A 15395-nucleotide genomic window follows, 5' to 3' on the forward strand; every position below is an offset into this window, starting at 1 on the left:
GTAGATTTGGAGCCAATCTACCATCCTCTGAGAAAAAGTACAGGAAATGACATCACCAACCCAAGGAAGCCTAAACAGACAAGTAGAAAGCGGGACATAACACCAGCGCTTCATCGGAGGCTCACTGATGTTACCTAGAATGGTGACAAAACGTCTGAAAACTAACCTTCCAGCTCTGCGAGCAAACTCACATCCAGAACCTCAACCTGAGCTACAAATCTTCTCAAAACTCGCTAGCACCAGCATTTATTGCCTATGCATAACTGCTATCGTTGATGGCACCCAGTCAATGTCTATTTGAGTCAATGCTCCCTTTGGTTAGAAATCATATAGAGCAGAATTCATGTCTCATCTTTGTGCAATGCTGGTAGTTTATCTTTCACTCTGTTATTTCCTTTCATTATTGACTCATAAGTCTATTGTGTACTCCTCACAGCTGGGCTGCCCTGGTATGTTGTCAGAAGCTCCCTCTTCTACCCTCCAATCCAGGGTAAAGAAGGAATTCCAGAGGTTCTCCTGTGCTTTGAAATAACTTATGATTGTTTGTGAAGCTTATTATCTGGTTCACGTCAAACTGTGTGCACTGGAGGTCACAGCCACGGATACAAGTTTTTTTTAAAACTGGTAAATTACATTTGTAAATTCCCTTGAATTAGTTTTCCATCTACTGGACCCACTGCAGTCATGGTGCCATTCCTGTGATGGTTGAGCAACCTTGAAATAATTGAGTGGCTTATAAGGCTATTTGGAGGTTCATTGGGAATTGCATCACATTAGGAATCATTCACATTTCTGTGGATTTGGAATCACATATAAGCCAGATCAGATGTTACTGGCAAGCTTTTTTTTGGAAAGGTTGTCACTGAAGCAGATTTTTAACGACATGGTCTTCATCATTGATAACCACTTGTTATTGCATACCTCTTTCATTCACTGAATCAACATTAGGGTTTGAACTTGAGTCTGTTATTCCCCAGGCCTCAAATCATGTGTCCAATTACCAATTATGCTCCCATTACCTGAAGCCCAGAATATGAAGTCCTCACCACCCAGAAAAATAGGCAAGGAAGACTTTTCAGATCTCAAGGATGGTACTTGCTGGGCAAGTCATTTGGAATTTTGATATGTTTAACTAACAATGAGAAGAACTTCTTACTTCAGTGTAACACTTGGTTTCAATCCATTTATTGACATTTTTGTTTAAGTTGTGAGGGAGAATGATAAACTTTCAGAAACTGTTTCTTTGTGGGAATGGATGGTTTTTGAGAAAGGAATCGAATAACCTCCAATGATGGGCAGTGAAAGCAAGAAATAGAACACTTCGCAAAACAGATTACAGTCATTTGATTTTAAGTTAGTACAATTTGATCCATGTATGCACTTCATGGGATTTTGTAGCTGGTAGACGTCTGCGTGTTCACTTAAGACTTAAGCTCTTTCGCAGTTGGTGCCTGGCTTAATATACTTAGGTGGTTGATTTCAAATCACTCAAACCCTGTGGCCTGAGTTTGAGAAATCCTTTGATCAGGTGCAAATGAATCTAGCCTGAACCATTTCTGCATGCATATCATTCCAGGTGCAGTGGTCGAAGGTGGTGGCAAATTCTGATTCTTTGCTAAGAAAAGATCTCCACTGACTGCAGATGCACAACAGGATTCAAGAGGAGTTCCTATTGATATGCAGTGCAGTTTGCCACCTCGAGTTAATTGGGTGTGTGGTCAAGCAGTGCTGTGTGTGTTTTCCTGATTTTGCTTGCTTTCTTTTTATTCCTGTCAACAGTGGGCAGACAGACCACTGCGCCAGCTACAATGACAGCTGCCGCCAGCGCGACTGTTGGTCTCGTTGAACAAGGTAGACGTGTGCGGGCGGACACTGCAGGTGGAGGGCATGCTCAGAACTAATGCTCTGCTTTCTTAACTTGTGAACGTATCCTACCTTGTGTGTTTGTTGTCTGGATATTTCAATCCAATTTTAACTGGCTGGGTAGCAGGGAGAAGCTTCGGGTGAATTTTCTTGAATATCAGAAATGAGATCATGAAGTTCCATTCAAGGCATTTGACCCAGTAGGCACCAATTTGAAGGAAACTAATTTATGAATGAGGTAATCCTTGGAGTCAGCCTTTGAGATGCTTGTAAAAGCTAACTTGAGCCAAGCCATTAATGTATAATCAGTAGTTCTTCTGAGTAGCTCATGTCGATCCCAGTAAATCAATACTCCATCCAAAGGTACTGCCACAAAGTTTGAACTTGAAAAGCCAGCAGGTTCTTGTTGGTTAACTTGTTTATGCCAATTCCATTGAATTGGTGCCTTAATGGACAATTTCAAAACTGAACTGTTGAAACGGTTGTCTTGTGTGCAATAGAGCCTGGATTGCAATGTCCACTTGCTGTAGTCGGTTTGGTTTCCATGTTTTTGACCCTGATTGGCCCTTTCAGTGTCTGTTTTTGTTTGGTGCAGTCTATTTCGTACGCCTCTGTCTCGCACAACTGTGCAGTGTTTTATGTATGCTGTTGTTAGCGCTGTTGCTGTAGCCAGAGGCAGGTCAAGTCTGGGTTTCTATAATTGAAAAGTGAGTTTTGTGTCTTCAGTTTATTTTTGCGTTTGCAGCCTGATGATTGAAAAAGTTGAACAAGAATGTTTGGCCTTGACAAATGGTGTTTTGGGAACAAACCTCCAAGCCAGTTACTCAAAGAATAATGGGTACAGAAGGTCTTGTCTAGATGATACAGATGTAGGTGAATTTTATCTGTTTGCAATACTGTCTGTCCAACTCCTGGCTGAACCTTAACAGAGTGGGCATCCAATCAGAAGGATACTGTGAAATGCGCCATTAGATTCTGGATGAGTACATTTAATCTAGAAAGCCTGCCTCCTCCCACACATCTTTGCTGGCTCGAAATCTTGCCTCCACCAAATAGTCTGAGCTCGGGTAGAACAATGATTGAGGTGCTGCCATGGATTTGTTCATGACAGATGAATGGTGAACCTGGGTCCTTCATGTGATCCCAGCTGTCTCCTCCAGTACAGGCATTGAGAAACAGACCTGGGCATTACATGCCTTGTGGCATCACATTTAGACAGTACTTAGGGATATGAGATTTGTGCCCTTTGGAAGGTAAGAGAGGACATATTTGGTCAGACAGTGGGACATTAGCAGCAATTGTCCATCTTGGGGAGGATAGTATAGTGTCAGTGTAGTGTGAAGAGAATTTTTTTTGTCCCAGGGAAGTCACACAGTTGTAGTCAAAGACTGAGCTCTAAATCAACTTTCATAAAGTATCAAACGTGACCAATTGTGTGAATGATAATATTTTTGTGACCACTAAGATCATTTCACTGAAACAATAAGTCAGATTTCAAATCCAGAAAAAACTTCAACATTCCTGAAGTATAAGAATTAAGTAATTTGTTATCCTTTCAGCAGTGTACTCTTACCCAATATCAGTTCATCCAGAGGCCACAAAAGCACTCTGATTTCAGAATTGCCAATTGTTGCTTGGTTGAGGGAGAACTATGAAAAAATTAAACTGGGTTTGTTTATCCTTAACTGATTCAAGTAAGAATTGCAGTGGGCTAGTTTGAGTTTCAGCTTTGGGTTAGAAAGCCCCTGAGGCAGCTTTCCTGATGAAACATCTGGCCAAAATAAGCTCAAACTCCTAGCTAAGTGAGATGGGGGAGGGAGAGGGACACAAGGAGAAGAGAGAGAAGTCAGTTTATATGGTGAGGGAAAAGGCGAGTTTGCACCTCACTGACTTTGTGATCTTGTTGCTTTGAATTGTCAGCGGCTGTACTTGCACTTTTGAAAAGTGAATGCTGCATGCCAAAAAGAAAAAGCCATATGCATGCGAAAACGGGGCTTGCTTGCTCTGTTTTACTGTGTGTTGCAAGATTATTTCTTCTTATCACATTATTCTCATGGTATTGGGATGAGTTGCATGTGTGTTGGTGGATAGATGGTATGAAATCCCTCTTTCCAGAATTACCTATGCTGGAGGGCAGTTCACTATGAGATCTTGGTGAGATTGCTGGCCTAGAGTGGCTTAAATGGAAACAGCATATGACTTCACATTGATTGGTACTTTAGTTGAGGGTGTTGACTTGCATTACATGCCTCTGAGAGCGCTCTAAATTCACTTTGAAATCATTCCTCACAATTTTCCTTTGAGGACAGCAAGCGAGCTCTGTCATCATTCTGTTCATACAGACTGGTGACTGACCGCCAAGAGCCAACAGTGCAGACCATCTTGGCTGTGAATGAGTTTTCCAACCTTTCACTTTTGGAGAAACTGTTGCACTTTCATTGATCTTCACTGTGCACCAACACAACCTCTTAACTGAAGTCAACACCTTAGAATCCTCCAGTTACACCAGCTGAAGTCTTAAAACTGCCTTGCCTGCCGAATAAAGATTCCTGCATCCTTCAATCCTCACCTCTTGTTCCCTCCCCTGACATGCAGCAAACCAAATAACCAAGTGACACTGGCAGCTCTCTCTCCAGTATCCAACTTGGATCAATCCCTCCAACTCCCATCCCTAACACTTAGGTAAATAGAGTTGATATAATGCATCAACTGCATTGAAAGGAGAGCTACAGGCAGATGGATGTAAACCTTTGAACAAGGAATCCTGAGATACGTTGAATGCTGAGGAACTGTTTGAAACTGCTGGATTTGAGAAGCATTAGCCTGGAGATCCAGCGGTATGGGTATGGCATATTTATCCTCCTTGCAAGTAATAAGATAACAGAGGCCCTTTGCTCCTCGTCACCACACTATTCTGGTGTTGGAGTTGGCCCGTCTTGCTTGTTAATGTTTCCCTGTCAAACCTTTCCTTATCAAAAAGTATCACAATGCAAATAAATTTCTGTAACCTGAGGCCCCTAATTCTTATCCAAAACATTTGGAAGGCCTTTTTAGACCTTTGTTTGAAGGGATATGAGCATTCTTTTGTTGCCTTTGCACATGTTCAAGCCATTGGAGCATGATAATGACACTATTTAGTTGATTTGATCTCTGACATTTTTTTTCTGAGTTTCTGCTGTGCAGACATCTCCAGTCAACAGATGTCTGTTCAGCAGAGTAGTTGTTCTGAGAGCTGCCAAGGGTTCTAAGTTTTACTTGTTTTGAGCATTTTGATCAAGGAACTGTTGTGAATTGAGTTGATGTAATGTTTCAACGGTGTTGGAAATTGTGCTCCAAACAGATAGGTGTAAACATGGATTGCATGGACACCCTTTGAACCATGAGGAACTGTTGAAAACTGGCCACTATTTGATTTAATTTCTTGTCTTTCTCTTTTGACTCTTCTGTCTCCTTGACTCCACCTCTACTTATTGCAAGGTAAGGAGGGCTCCAATCAGGGTTTCTTCACCATTTCAACCAACTCTGTACTTACTCTGCTAATGTTGATTTGTTTTTGACCTAACCTTTTTCATTTTTCTTCTTCCTTTCGTTTTTCAGTTTGAGATTAGGTACATTGGTAAATGTTGTGTACAATGTAAATGTTGTGTACAATGGAAGCAATATGTTGTCTGATATCCATTTATGGGTTGAGTTTGAGGTTATATGGTTTCTAACGATGTGTACGCCTTTCTACATGTCAATGAGACCTACCTGAGAACATTGTTAACATATTTTGAAAATTTTAAAAAGATGTTTGACACCAGGCTGAAAGTTTAATTTCTTTTGACCCAAAGAATTCAAACTTGTTAGTGTAACTGCTGAAGTAACACAGGAAACTTGCAACAGACATCATGTTTAGTTTTGCATAAAAGCAGCTCGCGAGAACTACGAGCAAATTAGCCCTCGTGCAAGGTTCTTGTATTTTCTTTGAAGACCTGTGTGCTGGCTTGGATTCAGCATTCACTTAATGTTGACTGGATCATTGGTCTTTCATTTCTGTTGTGGATAAAGTGAAACATCCTCTTCATTCCTACATACATTACAACATTCTTAGAATGACCTTGTCCCTCATCTCTCTCTCTCTGGTAGGTTTATGTCTGGATTGGTGCTGTCTACTGTTCCAACTATGAACTTGAAACATGCCATTGACTATTCCAACTTCCATCCTTCCCTTGCTTTCAACTTGCCCATCTCTAATTCTTTCCTTACTCGTCGTGAGGTCTCGTTTTTCATTTCTGGAGATAGGCTTTGTTCTGATTTTCACTTCAAATCCACAGCCTCCCACAGTTCCCTCAACCCCATCGCCTCACACCCTGCTTTCTGGGAAGATTCCATTCTTTCTCCCGATTTGTCCAGCTCTGTCAATCTGTTTTGATGATACTACTTTCCATGCCACAATTTGTGATACGTCTTCCTTTTTCTTCTTGAGCAAGGAGAAGATTCCCATTCAGCATAGTTGGTCACTGTTTCAACGAGACAAGAAAGTGTGGAGCTGGATGAACACAGCAGGCCAAGCAGCATCTCAGGAGCACAAAAGCTGACATCTCGGGCCTAGACTCTTCATCTGATGAAGGGTCTAGGCCCGAAACTTCAGCTTTTGTGCTCCTAAGATGCTGCTTGGCCTGCTGTGTTCATCCAGCTCCACACTTTCTTGTCTCGGATTCTCCAGCATCTGCAGTTCCCATTATCTCTGGTCACCGTTTCAGTTTGTTTCTGCTCTCGCCACTTCCTGTCCCTCCCAGATCCAAGATCATGTTTTGCTTGTGCTAACCTTTCACCCTCTGCATTCAGGAGATTATCTAAAGGCATGTCCACCAGCTCCAGTGTGCTGCACCCACCAAGTGCACCGACCCAATCTTCCCCTTTGAGCATTGAGCACAGGGCCAGACCCTCTTCAGCACCTTGCTCCACTGCCTTGTCCATCCTGACACCTGTTGCCTTGCAAGAACACCTTTCTGTGCAAGTGTACAGGACGTAATACCTGCTGTTTCACCTCCCCCCTTCTCACTGTCCGATTTTCCACGCAAGCTATCAGAATTAACGTGTTTCTTTCACCCTAGTCTACTGTATTTGCTGCGAATGATGCGGTCTTCTCTAAATTGGGAAAAACAAGTGCAGACTGGGTGACCACTTGTCAGAAAACACCCAATTTGATTGTAAGCATGATCCTGAATTTCCTGAACTTGTGATTGCTGGTCCCATTAAATCTCCAGGTTGGCCACACTCTGATCTTTATTGTCTGCCGCAGTGTTAGAATGAAACTTAACACAAGCACAAAGAGCAGTACTTTACCTTTTGGTTCAACGCCGAACAGTTTCTGGACTCGACATATGAGTTTGACGTAGTTTGTATCCTCTGCATTGACCTTGCCCTGTTCTGTAAGTTCCATTTTGCTAGCCTTCATCTCATTTTTTTACTTTGTCTTTTCATGTTGCATTGAGAAGATTTTTATGTAGCAAGGTCACATGTCATTTCGATGCATCCTTTGTTTCTTCACGTGGCCATTGCCACTGTTCGTGCTGTTGCATGAGGAAATCTCATGTTTAATCTCTCCTGGCTTCTACCTTGTCACAGATCCTCTTTGATCATCTTGCCTTCTCTTGCTGGCTTAAAAACCCAGATGTCTCTGTTTAGCTTCAGTTCTAGTGAAAGGTTATCAGCATGAAATATTAACCCTGTTTCTCTCCACAGATGCTCCCCGACCTGCTGAGTTTTCTTTTGTTCCTATTTCTTTTAATTTGTCCGAATGACCTCCAAGCTCAGGATTCTTGACTGATCAGCATCAGTGTCATAATCCTATAAGATTGGGAAGTGAAATGATTCAAGCCTGTTTCAATGTTTCTGGAACACTGATCTCTGTGACCAAATTCAGCCGAGTGCTGGATGTTGTAGTTGAAGTTAAGCTCTCACCAGTGAACTTGAGCTCCACAAAAATCCCAGCTGGAATATCTGGATTCTTCTCATCCTTGCTGTTTTATGAAGCAGTGAACAGCTCCACAAAGCGCTCTTAGCAGCAGTGACCAGTTTAACCTTATAAACCACATCTCTGATTTTGGGCAAAGCCAGCATTTATTGCTCATCCCTAATTGCCCTTGAGAAGGTGAATGGTGTCTTTACTTCCTGGATCAGCTGATGTGGTCAGGCTCCTCATACAGTGCTGTTTGATGGGGACAAGTTAAATTTTGAGTAAGTGATGATGTAGGAAAGGCCAGCGCATGTCCATGTAATTTTGATGTGTGACTTGGAGGTGCAGTTATTGGGATGTTGAGGCATGTCTCCTTTTCATGGAGGGTTTGGGAACAAGAATACCACATAACTTATGTAGGTACAGCCACAAAACCAAGTGTCCACTGTTTTTTCCAAAGAATTTGAGTACATTATTGATATGTGTTCAGCAAATTTCAAAAGCAAATATCTTTCTCCCCAAGTTCAATTATAGCTAAGGACCTTTGTGAGAGAAAACGAGCAGAGCCAACCATTTTCTTTCTGTTTTCACTGAGAGATGATTATTGGCCATCGAAGAATTTTTTTTGATTTTTTTTTTATCCCCCCCCCACAAGATTTGTTTTGAAAAGGTGTGTTGGATGAATTGAACTGCGGGTCCAGTAGAATTGGGGTAGTTTGTCATCCCACATTTGCTTCAGGAACACTTGCATCTGAACTTGTTGTTGTGAGAGCGGTTTGATTTTGCTATGATCCCATGAGATTATCTTCTTGAATTATGCACCAACTGCAGCCATTCTTGTAAATTTGAACACTGAGGATGGGAACATTACAAGGAGGTTACTTCAGACAGGTACAGTTACCAGTATCTCTCAGAGCTTCGATTGAAGGCATGTTGCTGTCTCAGGATGTTGTTAAGAATTAGTCCTTCCCAGCCGAAACAGCCCTTAAACAGTTCAACAAAAGGGCTTCAACTCTGAATTTAAAACTCCAATTTCATAAGCTAATTTTGGACTAAGAGTTTCAATGCAAAGGTCATAGATTGCTCCAGAAGAATTATTTCCGTCTGAAATAACTTAGTAAGTTGCACTTGAAAGGTTGTTGAATGCAGCTTAGAAAATAAATCCTTGGATGAATTTTTGAATTGAGAAATGGACCCATGGTGAACTCATCCTTGTCACAGGTTTGTGCAAATTTGCATAACAAGTTCTCAGGTTTTCAACTGTGGGGCACCTGCCTCAAAGCCAATATTGGTATGCGTTGTCTGAATAGCTGCGGTGTCTATGGAACATCAGTTAGTATATGTCACTTCCACCTATTGACAGATCAGTGACTCTGGTGTCTACATGGGGCATGAAATAGGCACCCGTCACAGGTTCCCACTGGACCACTAATAAAAGACATAATCTTACAAGGGACTATACAAGGATTTGCGGAGGAGTGTGGTCAGAGTTTTTGGTTGGAACAAGAATGGTGTCATATATCATTGCAGTAACACAAGCTAAATGTACATATTGTAATGTTTGCATCTAACCCACATTTTGTTTCATGGTTTACCCACTTCATGAGTCATTGGTATTGCCTTTGAAAAATCAAACTGTTGCAGACTGATTAAAATTACCTGGAGCAATCTCTTACTGAAGTATGGTGGATCAATGTTGAGACAGCGGGGAGAAATGACAGTGTCTGACTGAGAATCATGATCTTTTGACCATCTTCACTTCGAACAGTGAGCTTGTGGCTCACTGACTGTTGCACTGCATGACTTATGAACTCTCCCAAAGCCACTCGTTTAAGGATGGGCTGGGGGAGGGGGGGGGGGGGGGGTCTTTAGATGGACAAGCTGTAAGATGCACTGGGGTAGCTGGGCCATTTGTAGAGGAACTCGAGAAGCTTAAGGTGCTGTATGCGCAGCCGGAGTTGGGCAGGTGTTGGCACTGTGCCTGCCACCGAACAAACAAGTGAGTAAACGACCCTGTTGATGCATGCATGTCATCAAGTGTCTGGTGTATCCAGCTGGTTGACTTGTCATTTGACAGTATACTGCGCTCATCATTGTTTCAGCATAAGGTAACAGTTAGATTGTAACCTGACAGCGTGGTTATGGGCTTTGTGTGTGAGTCGAGGCCTGAATGTAATTCTCTTTTCTTTTCCCTTTTTAAAATACAGCAGCCAAAAGTTTACTAAACAAGAAGGCCGATGGAGTCAAGGTAGGTTTTCTGCTTAACTTTCCTTTTCTTCTCAGTCAATTGACCTTTATTTGCCTTTATTTTTATCTTTTTACTTTGCACTTTCTGGCTTCTGTTAGTGCCTGCTATCACAGTTGAACAATACAAAAGAGATCTTTAAGAACAAAAGGCAACAATTGTACATCATGTTCAGAACTACAAAATGCCCTCTAAAACGGTAGCACAGCGACAAAATGGGTGGCCGCAGTGAATCAACCTTTACATATGTCTTTGGGTAGGGCACTTTGGTGCATCTCACCCAACAGCGATTGTACGGGCAAGTGTCAAACCAATGGCTTTCGCTTGTCACAGCCTTTGACATTTATTTGATAGAGAGGACAATTTTTTTAAACTCTTGCTCCCTACCTCGGTTCCCCCAGCAAGCTATTCCCCCCATGTCTCTCGCATCCACACAAACAATGTCACACACCCTGCACTGTGACATGATGCACACGGATAGATTAATATCCAGGCAAATTTCAGCAGGGATAACAAGGTGCAGGGCTGGATGAACACAGCAGGCCAAGCAGCATCAGAGGAGCAGGAAGGCTGACGTTTTCGAGCCTAGACCCTTCTTCAGAAAGAAGGTTTTCTGAAGAAGGGTCTAGGCCCGAAACATCAGCCTTCCTGCTCCTCTGATGCTGCTTGGCCTGCTGTGTTCATCCAGCTCCACACTTTGTTGTCTCAGATTCTCCAGCATCTGCAGTTCCTACTATCTCTGAAACAATATTTAAGCAGGCACCAACTGTACACTTACATCCAGCACAACACAAGCCACTTGCACACATTTTTCCAAGTTAAGTGGTGTGAGTTCAAAACTGTTAAGAGTCACTTGGGGAAGAGTTTATTTCCAAGGTGGCATGCCAGTACTGTGGGTCTTTGATTTCTTTGACGAATGATGTGAGCTATCACAAAGGCAGAATTGGCCTGGTTTTCAAGTGGAATCCATAGGCAGTGAATAATTTTCCATTTTGTTTCACCATTTCTTGTACATCTCTTCTGTCGTCTTTGTTCAGCCATGAGGGATGCTTGGGGTTTAGGTGCAATGCTGGTGGCAGTCAGTGGGCTTTTAATACAGAAGAGGGGGTTAACCTGGGGAGATAAACCTTTCTGATATGTCTCCCTTACCTCATCTTTAAGTACCCAGCCAAAACCAGCAAATGAAATTAGAAGAATATTCAGGAGATTATTGACAGAAAACGTGCAAATTTCAAAACTCAGACCAAACTGTGAAGCTAAGTGCTCTCTCTGTGCCACCTCAAACACCTGCCCAGACTGCACATTGCAGCTACTACTACAAAGTAATTGTGTGGTTCAGCTGGCAGAGATTGTTTGACTCATCTGTCTGTGTCATTGCCAACTGGGCAATTCAAGCAAAATTTAAAAATTCCATTTCCTGTTGAAAATGAGGAGTTTTCAGTTCTGCTTGAAAGGAAAATTGCCATCTGACAGAAGTGTTTCAGCTTTTGTCTTATGACATTGAAATGGCTTTTACTTGAAGGGTACCCCTTCCTTGTCACACTTTAGGACTGTCAGTAATTGTTAAGTTTTGTTCATCCTGCCAGTTGGAGGCATTCTTTTCACCACCCACTCATGACTGGTGCTGCCTGAAGCCTGTCTTGGATAAATAAGAGATTACTTTTGAGTGTAAAAACACATGGTCATTTCCCCTTCGTGTCTGGGAAGTGCCAGATATCAATTGATTTATCTGCATCTGCTTCTGTTGTTGCCAATGCACCCTTTATATTTGCTTGGTCTGGTAAATATGAGGAATAGATAAGCAAGTTGAATGGCCTTCTCACAAATGTGCTTGGTTTACATTGAGTGATTTTTTGGTTTAGGACAGAGGTGAAACATGGTGGGGAATGTTGTTCCCTCAAATATTTAGAACTTGCTGATTTTTGTACATTTTGATTTATCTTGGACTATGGATTTCACTGTTCAAGATGAACAGAACAGAAAATTAGCATGTTTGAAAAATTCTTCGTTAAGTGATTCAGATTGCTACCAAGATATTCCACCACAGAATAGTGCAACATGCTGGTTCAGAGAGGTATCCCACACAGGTCAGTTGTTTTTCACTCTCAAGATGAAAAGATATTGGACCAAGTGTGGCAGCTGGTTCACTGCCAACCACCTCATGTTCAAAGTATGAGAGTGATAAGCAATTGGCAGGGCTTGAGTCAGCCCATGGTAGCGTGTTATGGCAAGATCTGTTCAGAAAGGAAAGATAGCAAGATTTTGTGAGATGAAGTGACATAACATCGAGCATAAGCTGCAGTTGTCAGCTGGCATCAGTTGTGTTGCCTGCTTACCTGCTTCTCCTTCATTAATTGGGGTGAGAGCAAGTGTCAGAGAATTTCAATAATTAAAAATTTTAAGCTGAATGGGTTGGTTTCTGATCTTGTCACTACAATGTAAGCAAACTCACCAATCAGAAGAGGGACCAGTAACTTTAGCCAGTACCAAAATGCATTAAGTATGCTGTTTTGCCATTAAAAGTAATTGAACCTCATATGTCAGTGCAGTTAGTGCAAATCCTTTTGGCTTGTCGAAAAAATTGACTTTTCCGACATTGCTTACTCAAGACCTTGAGAGCACTTTGCAGCAGCATATTATCACCAATTCCCTCGACCTGAATATTGTGGCAAATATTACCAAATTCACAAGTGGGTTTTATCATTGTGTTTGTGACCTTTGCGTTGAAATTAGAAACTAATCTGGAAGTGAGGCAGTTTAAGATAAACGAAGTCAGAAAAAGTCGGCCCAGGGTAGCCAGAGAATGTTTGACTGGGAAATAAAAGATTGTCTTTGCAGATTTTGATTTCATTCATTTTCATTTCATTTGTATTGAGGGTGTTATAATGGTGCATTTGCCAAGTTGTTACACTCCTGCAAAATACATGGTTACTTCTTTCCACGAAACAACATGTTGTTTCACAGCTTTTCCAGTTGACCAGGTCTTGTGTGAAGAATATTCGCTCCACTTTTTGTCAGAACAGAGAATCCCTTTTGCAGAAATTATGTTGAGCATGGAGGTGTGCTAAACATATTTTCAAAAACAGCTCTTTGGATGAGGTAGACAGGTTAGGTTGTTCGTTTTTGTTCCAAAGGGTTGATTGATGTGTGGTGACCCTAAGGTTAAACCACCATGAGTCATTTCTCTCCCAACAAGAGAACAGCTCTGTGGTTTCGTAGGATTTTGACGACTTTACCTTTGTCTTCAAATGTCACTTGTGAATTAATATCTGGTGCTGCATGTTTGAAGAGAATGACCTGGTAATAGTTTAAAAGAGCAAGGGTTGAGTTTCCTTATCAGCAGATTGTGAGTGAGGCTGAACAATCGCAAGATAGGTACAAGTGTGATTTTTACTGACAAGCCATGTGGGGCTCAGAGCATAAACACATTACTGCTTGTTGCGCAATTGGACCAATCACTTAAAAAGCTCACTCACCTTTCTCTCCACTACATTGTTTATTTCCCTTAAGGCACCATCTTGAGCAGAATTCAGTGATAGCACAAAGTGGAAATGTGGAAGCTAAAACTGTGATGGCTGACTGAAAGGGTTGATTTGTTGCGAGATGGCTTTATATTGCATGAGGCAGCAGGCAAACATTAAGCAGATTTGCAAGATGTGTCCAAAGCCATTAGTCATGCCTGGAAGAATTGGGAAAGGGATGTGTTCTTGTGTGACAGTTTTCATTTTGTTGAGGCTAAATGTTATTGCCTGCTTCCAAACTCTATGGAGCAAAGTTAATTCAGTCAATAAAGTTGATGAAAACCACAGCCTGACAATGAAATTCTGTTCAGGAAGAATTTTACCCTTTGTATTTCAATTGGTTGTTGTTCAAACATGAATAACACTGTGTAAGAATGACGCAGTCTTAATTGTTCTTGTTGGGACCAAGCGTGTATTTCTGGAACATTTTTAAGTGTACAAGATTTAATCATGAATGCTGCTAAGTGACTGAAAGACCAAAGTGGGCTGTTCACATAGCTAGTTGCAATGCAAGCATGATTGTGCAGGCTTTTCAATAAAGCTCAAACTTAAAGCAAAGAGGAGTGTAGAGTGCTTTTCAAGCATCTCTTCCCCAAATGTTGGCTTCATTTAGGTTAAACCACAGTCATTTATATTTCTATATAATAAAAATATACAAAGACTTAAATAAACAAAATTGCAAAAGTTGGAAGCAGCACCGGCCTATCCTAACATGGTCACACAGTATTTATGTAACTGGACTCGTAATTTTGACGTCTGGTGTAATAATCTAGAGAATGTGAATTTAAATCTCACCCAACTGCTAGAAAATTTAACTTCTGTTGGTAAATGAACCTAGAATTGACAGGATGGCAATGCTGTTGGTGACGGTGAAACTTCTGACTTTGTGGTTGACTTGTGTCCTTCAGGAAAGGAACTATGTCACCTTCTCCAGTCAGATATATAAGTGACACCATCTCTACAGCTGCACGGTTGATTTTCACCCATGTTGTGAAATAGCTGAGCATGCCATTCAGTTCTCTGCAAGTTTTGGAGCACATGAGAATGTATCAGGAGTGGCATAATTGGATCAAATCAAAGAACAGTGAGTGTTTGTAACAGTTTTGTCAGCACTGGCTTCCGTGGAAGATGCAACTGAGTTAAGGGAGGCTTACAGTCATATGTACAGATATTTTCTCACCAACCTATCCAGAGATAATATATTACACACCTCTGGAGAAGGTGGAACTTGAACCCAGGCCTCCTGGCTTAGAGGTACAGAAACAATGATTATGCCACAAGAAACCCTTAGAAACATTTGTATGTTCTTTATGGGTTTGCTTGTGTTAATTAAATTCTGCATCACCAATCCATTTAGCTAGTCCAACAATAGCATCAGGGCAATTTGAATAAATCTGGAACAGAAAGCTCATATCATTACTGGTGACTGTGTATATACGTGATTGGTGTCAATGCCCATCTGATTCAGTGTGTCCTTTCCGGAAAGAACCTTGGATATGAATCCACTTTGTCCCAGAGAGCCACTCTGTTGTATTCAATGCAGCAGCTGACCACTATTTCTCAAAGGATGTTTGGGATGGGTAATAGATGCTGGCTTTGTCAACAATGACCATATTCCACAAATGGATGAAACTAAAGTCCTGTTTTGGCTCCACATTTGCAGTCATGAGGTTGGACTCCATTTTTTTGGATATTCCGATGGGAAATAACAGGCAGACTGTTACTGTGCTGCAGAAAGACAAATTCCTACAGGGTCAAATAAAGTAACTAAACTTGTTGCTTGAATAGTGTCCCTGAATAATCATGACATGCACCATGATGA

General features: G+C 41.5%; 1 protein-coding gene across 40 annotated transcripts in view; it reads left to right on the plus strand.

Annotated features, from left to right (window-relative positions):
* LOC125448018 (calcium/calmodulin-dependent protein kinase type II subunit beta) overlaps positions 1-15395 on the plus strand; it is a 246823-nt gene that overhangs the window by 164212 nt on the left and 67216 nt on the right. For 21 of the 40 annotated variants that reach the window (XM_048522902.2, XM_048522903.2, XM_048522909.2 and 18 more), the window contains 2 exons: positions 1780-1878; positions 10018-10055. In XM_048522902.2, the coding sequence (XP_048378859.2) occupies positions 1780-1878; positions 10018-10055 (137 nt within the window). Of the gene's footprint in view, positions 1-1779; positions 1879-10014; positions 10056-15395 lie in introns of all 40 variants that reach the window. The other 19 variants (XM_048522904.2, XM_048522905.2, XM_048522907.2 and 16 more) reach the window with 2 other exon arrangements.

The sequence above is a fragment of the Stegostoma tigrinum genome, chromosome 40, assembly GCF_030684315.1.
Source record: "Stegostoma tigrinum isolate sSteTig4 chromosome 40, sSteTig4.hap1, whole genome shotgun sequence".
In the NCBI taxonomy this organism is placed as follows: domain Eukaryota; kingdom Metazoa; phylum Chordata; class Chondrichthyes; order Orectolobiformes; family Stegostomatidae; genus Stegostoma; species Stegostoma tigrinum.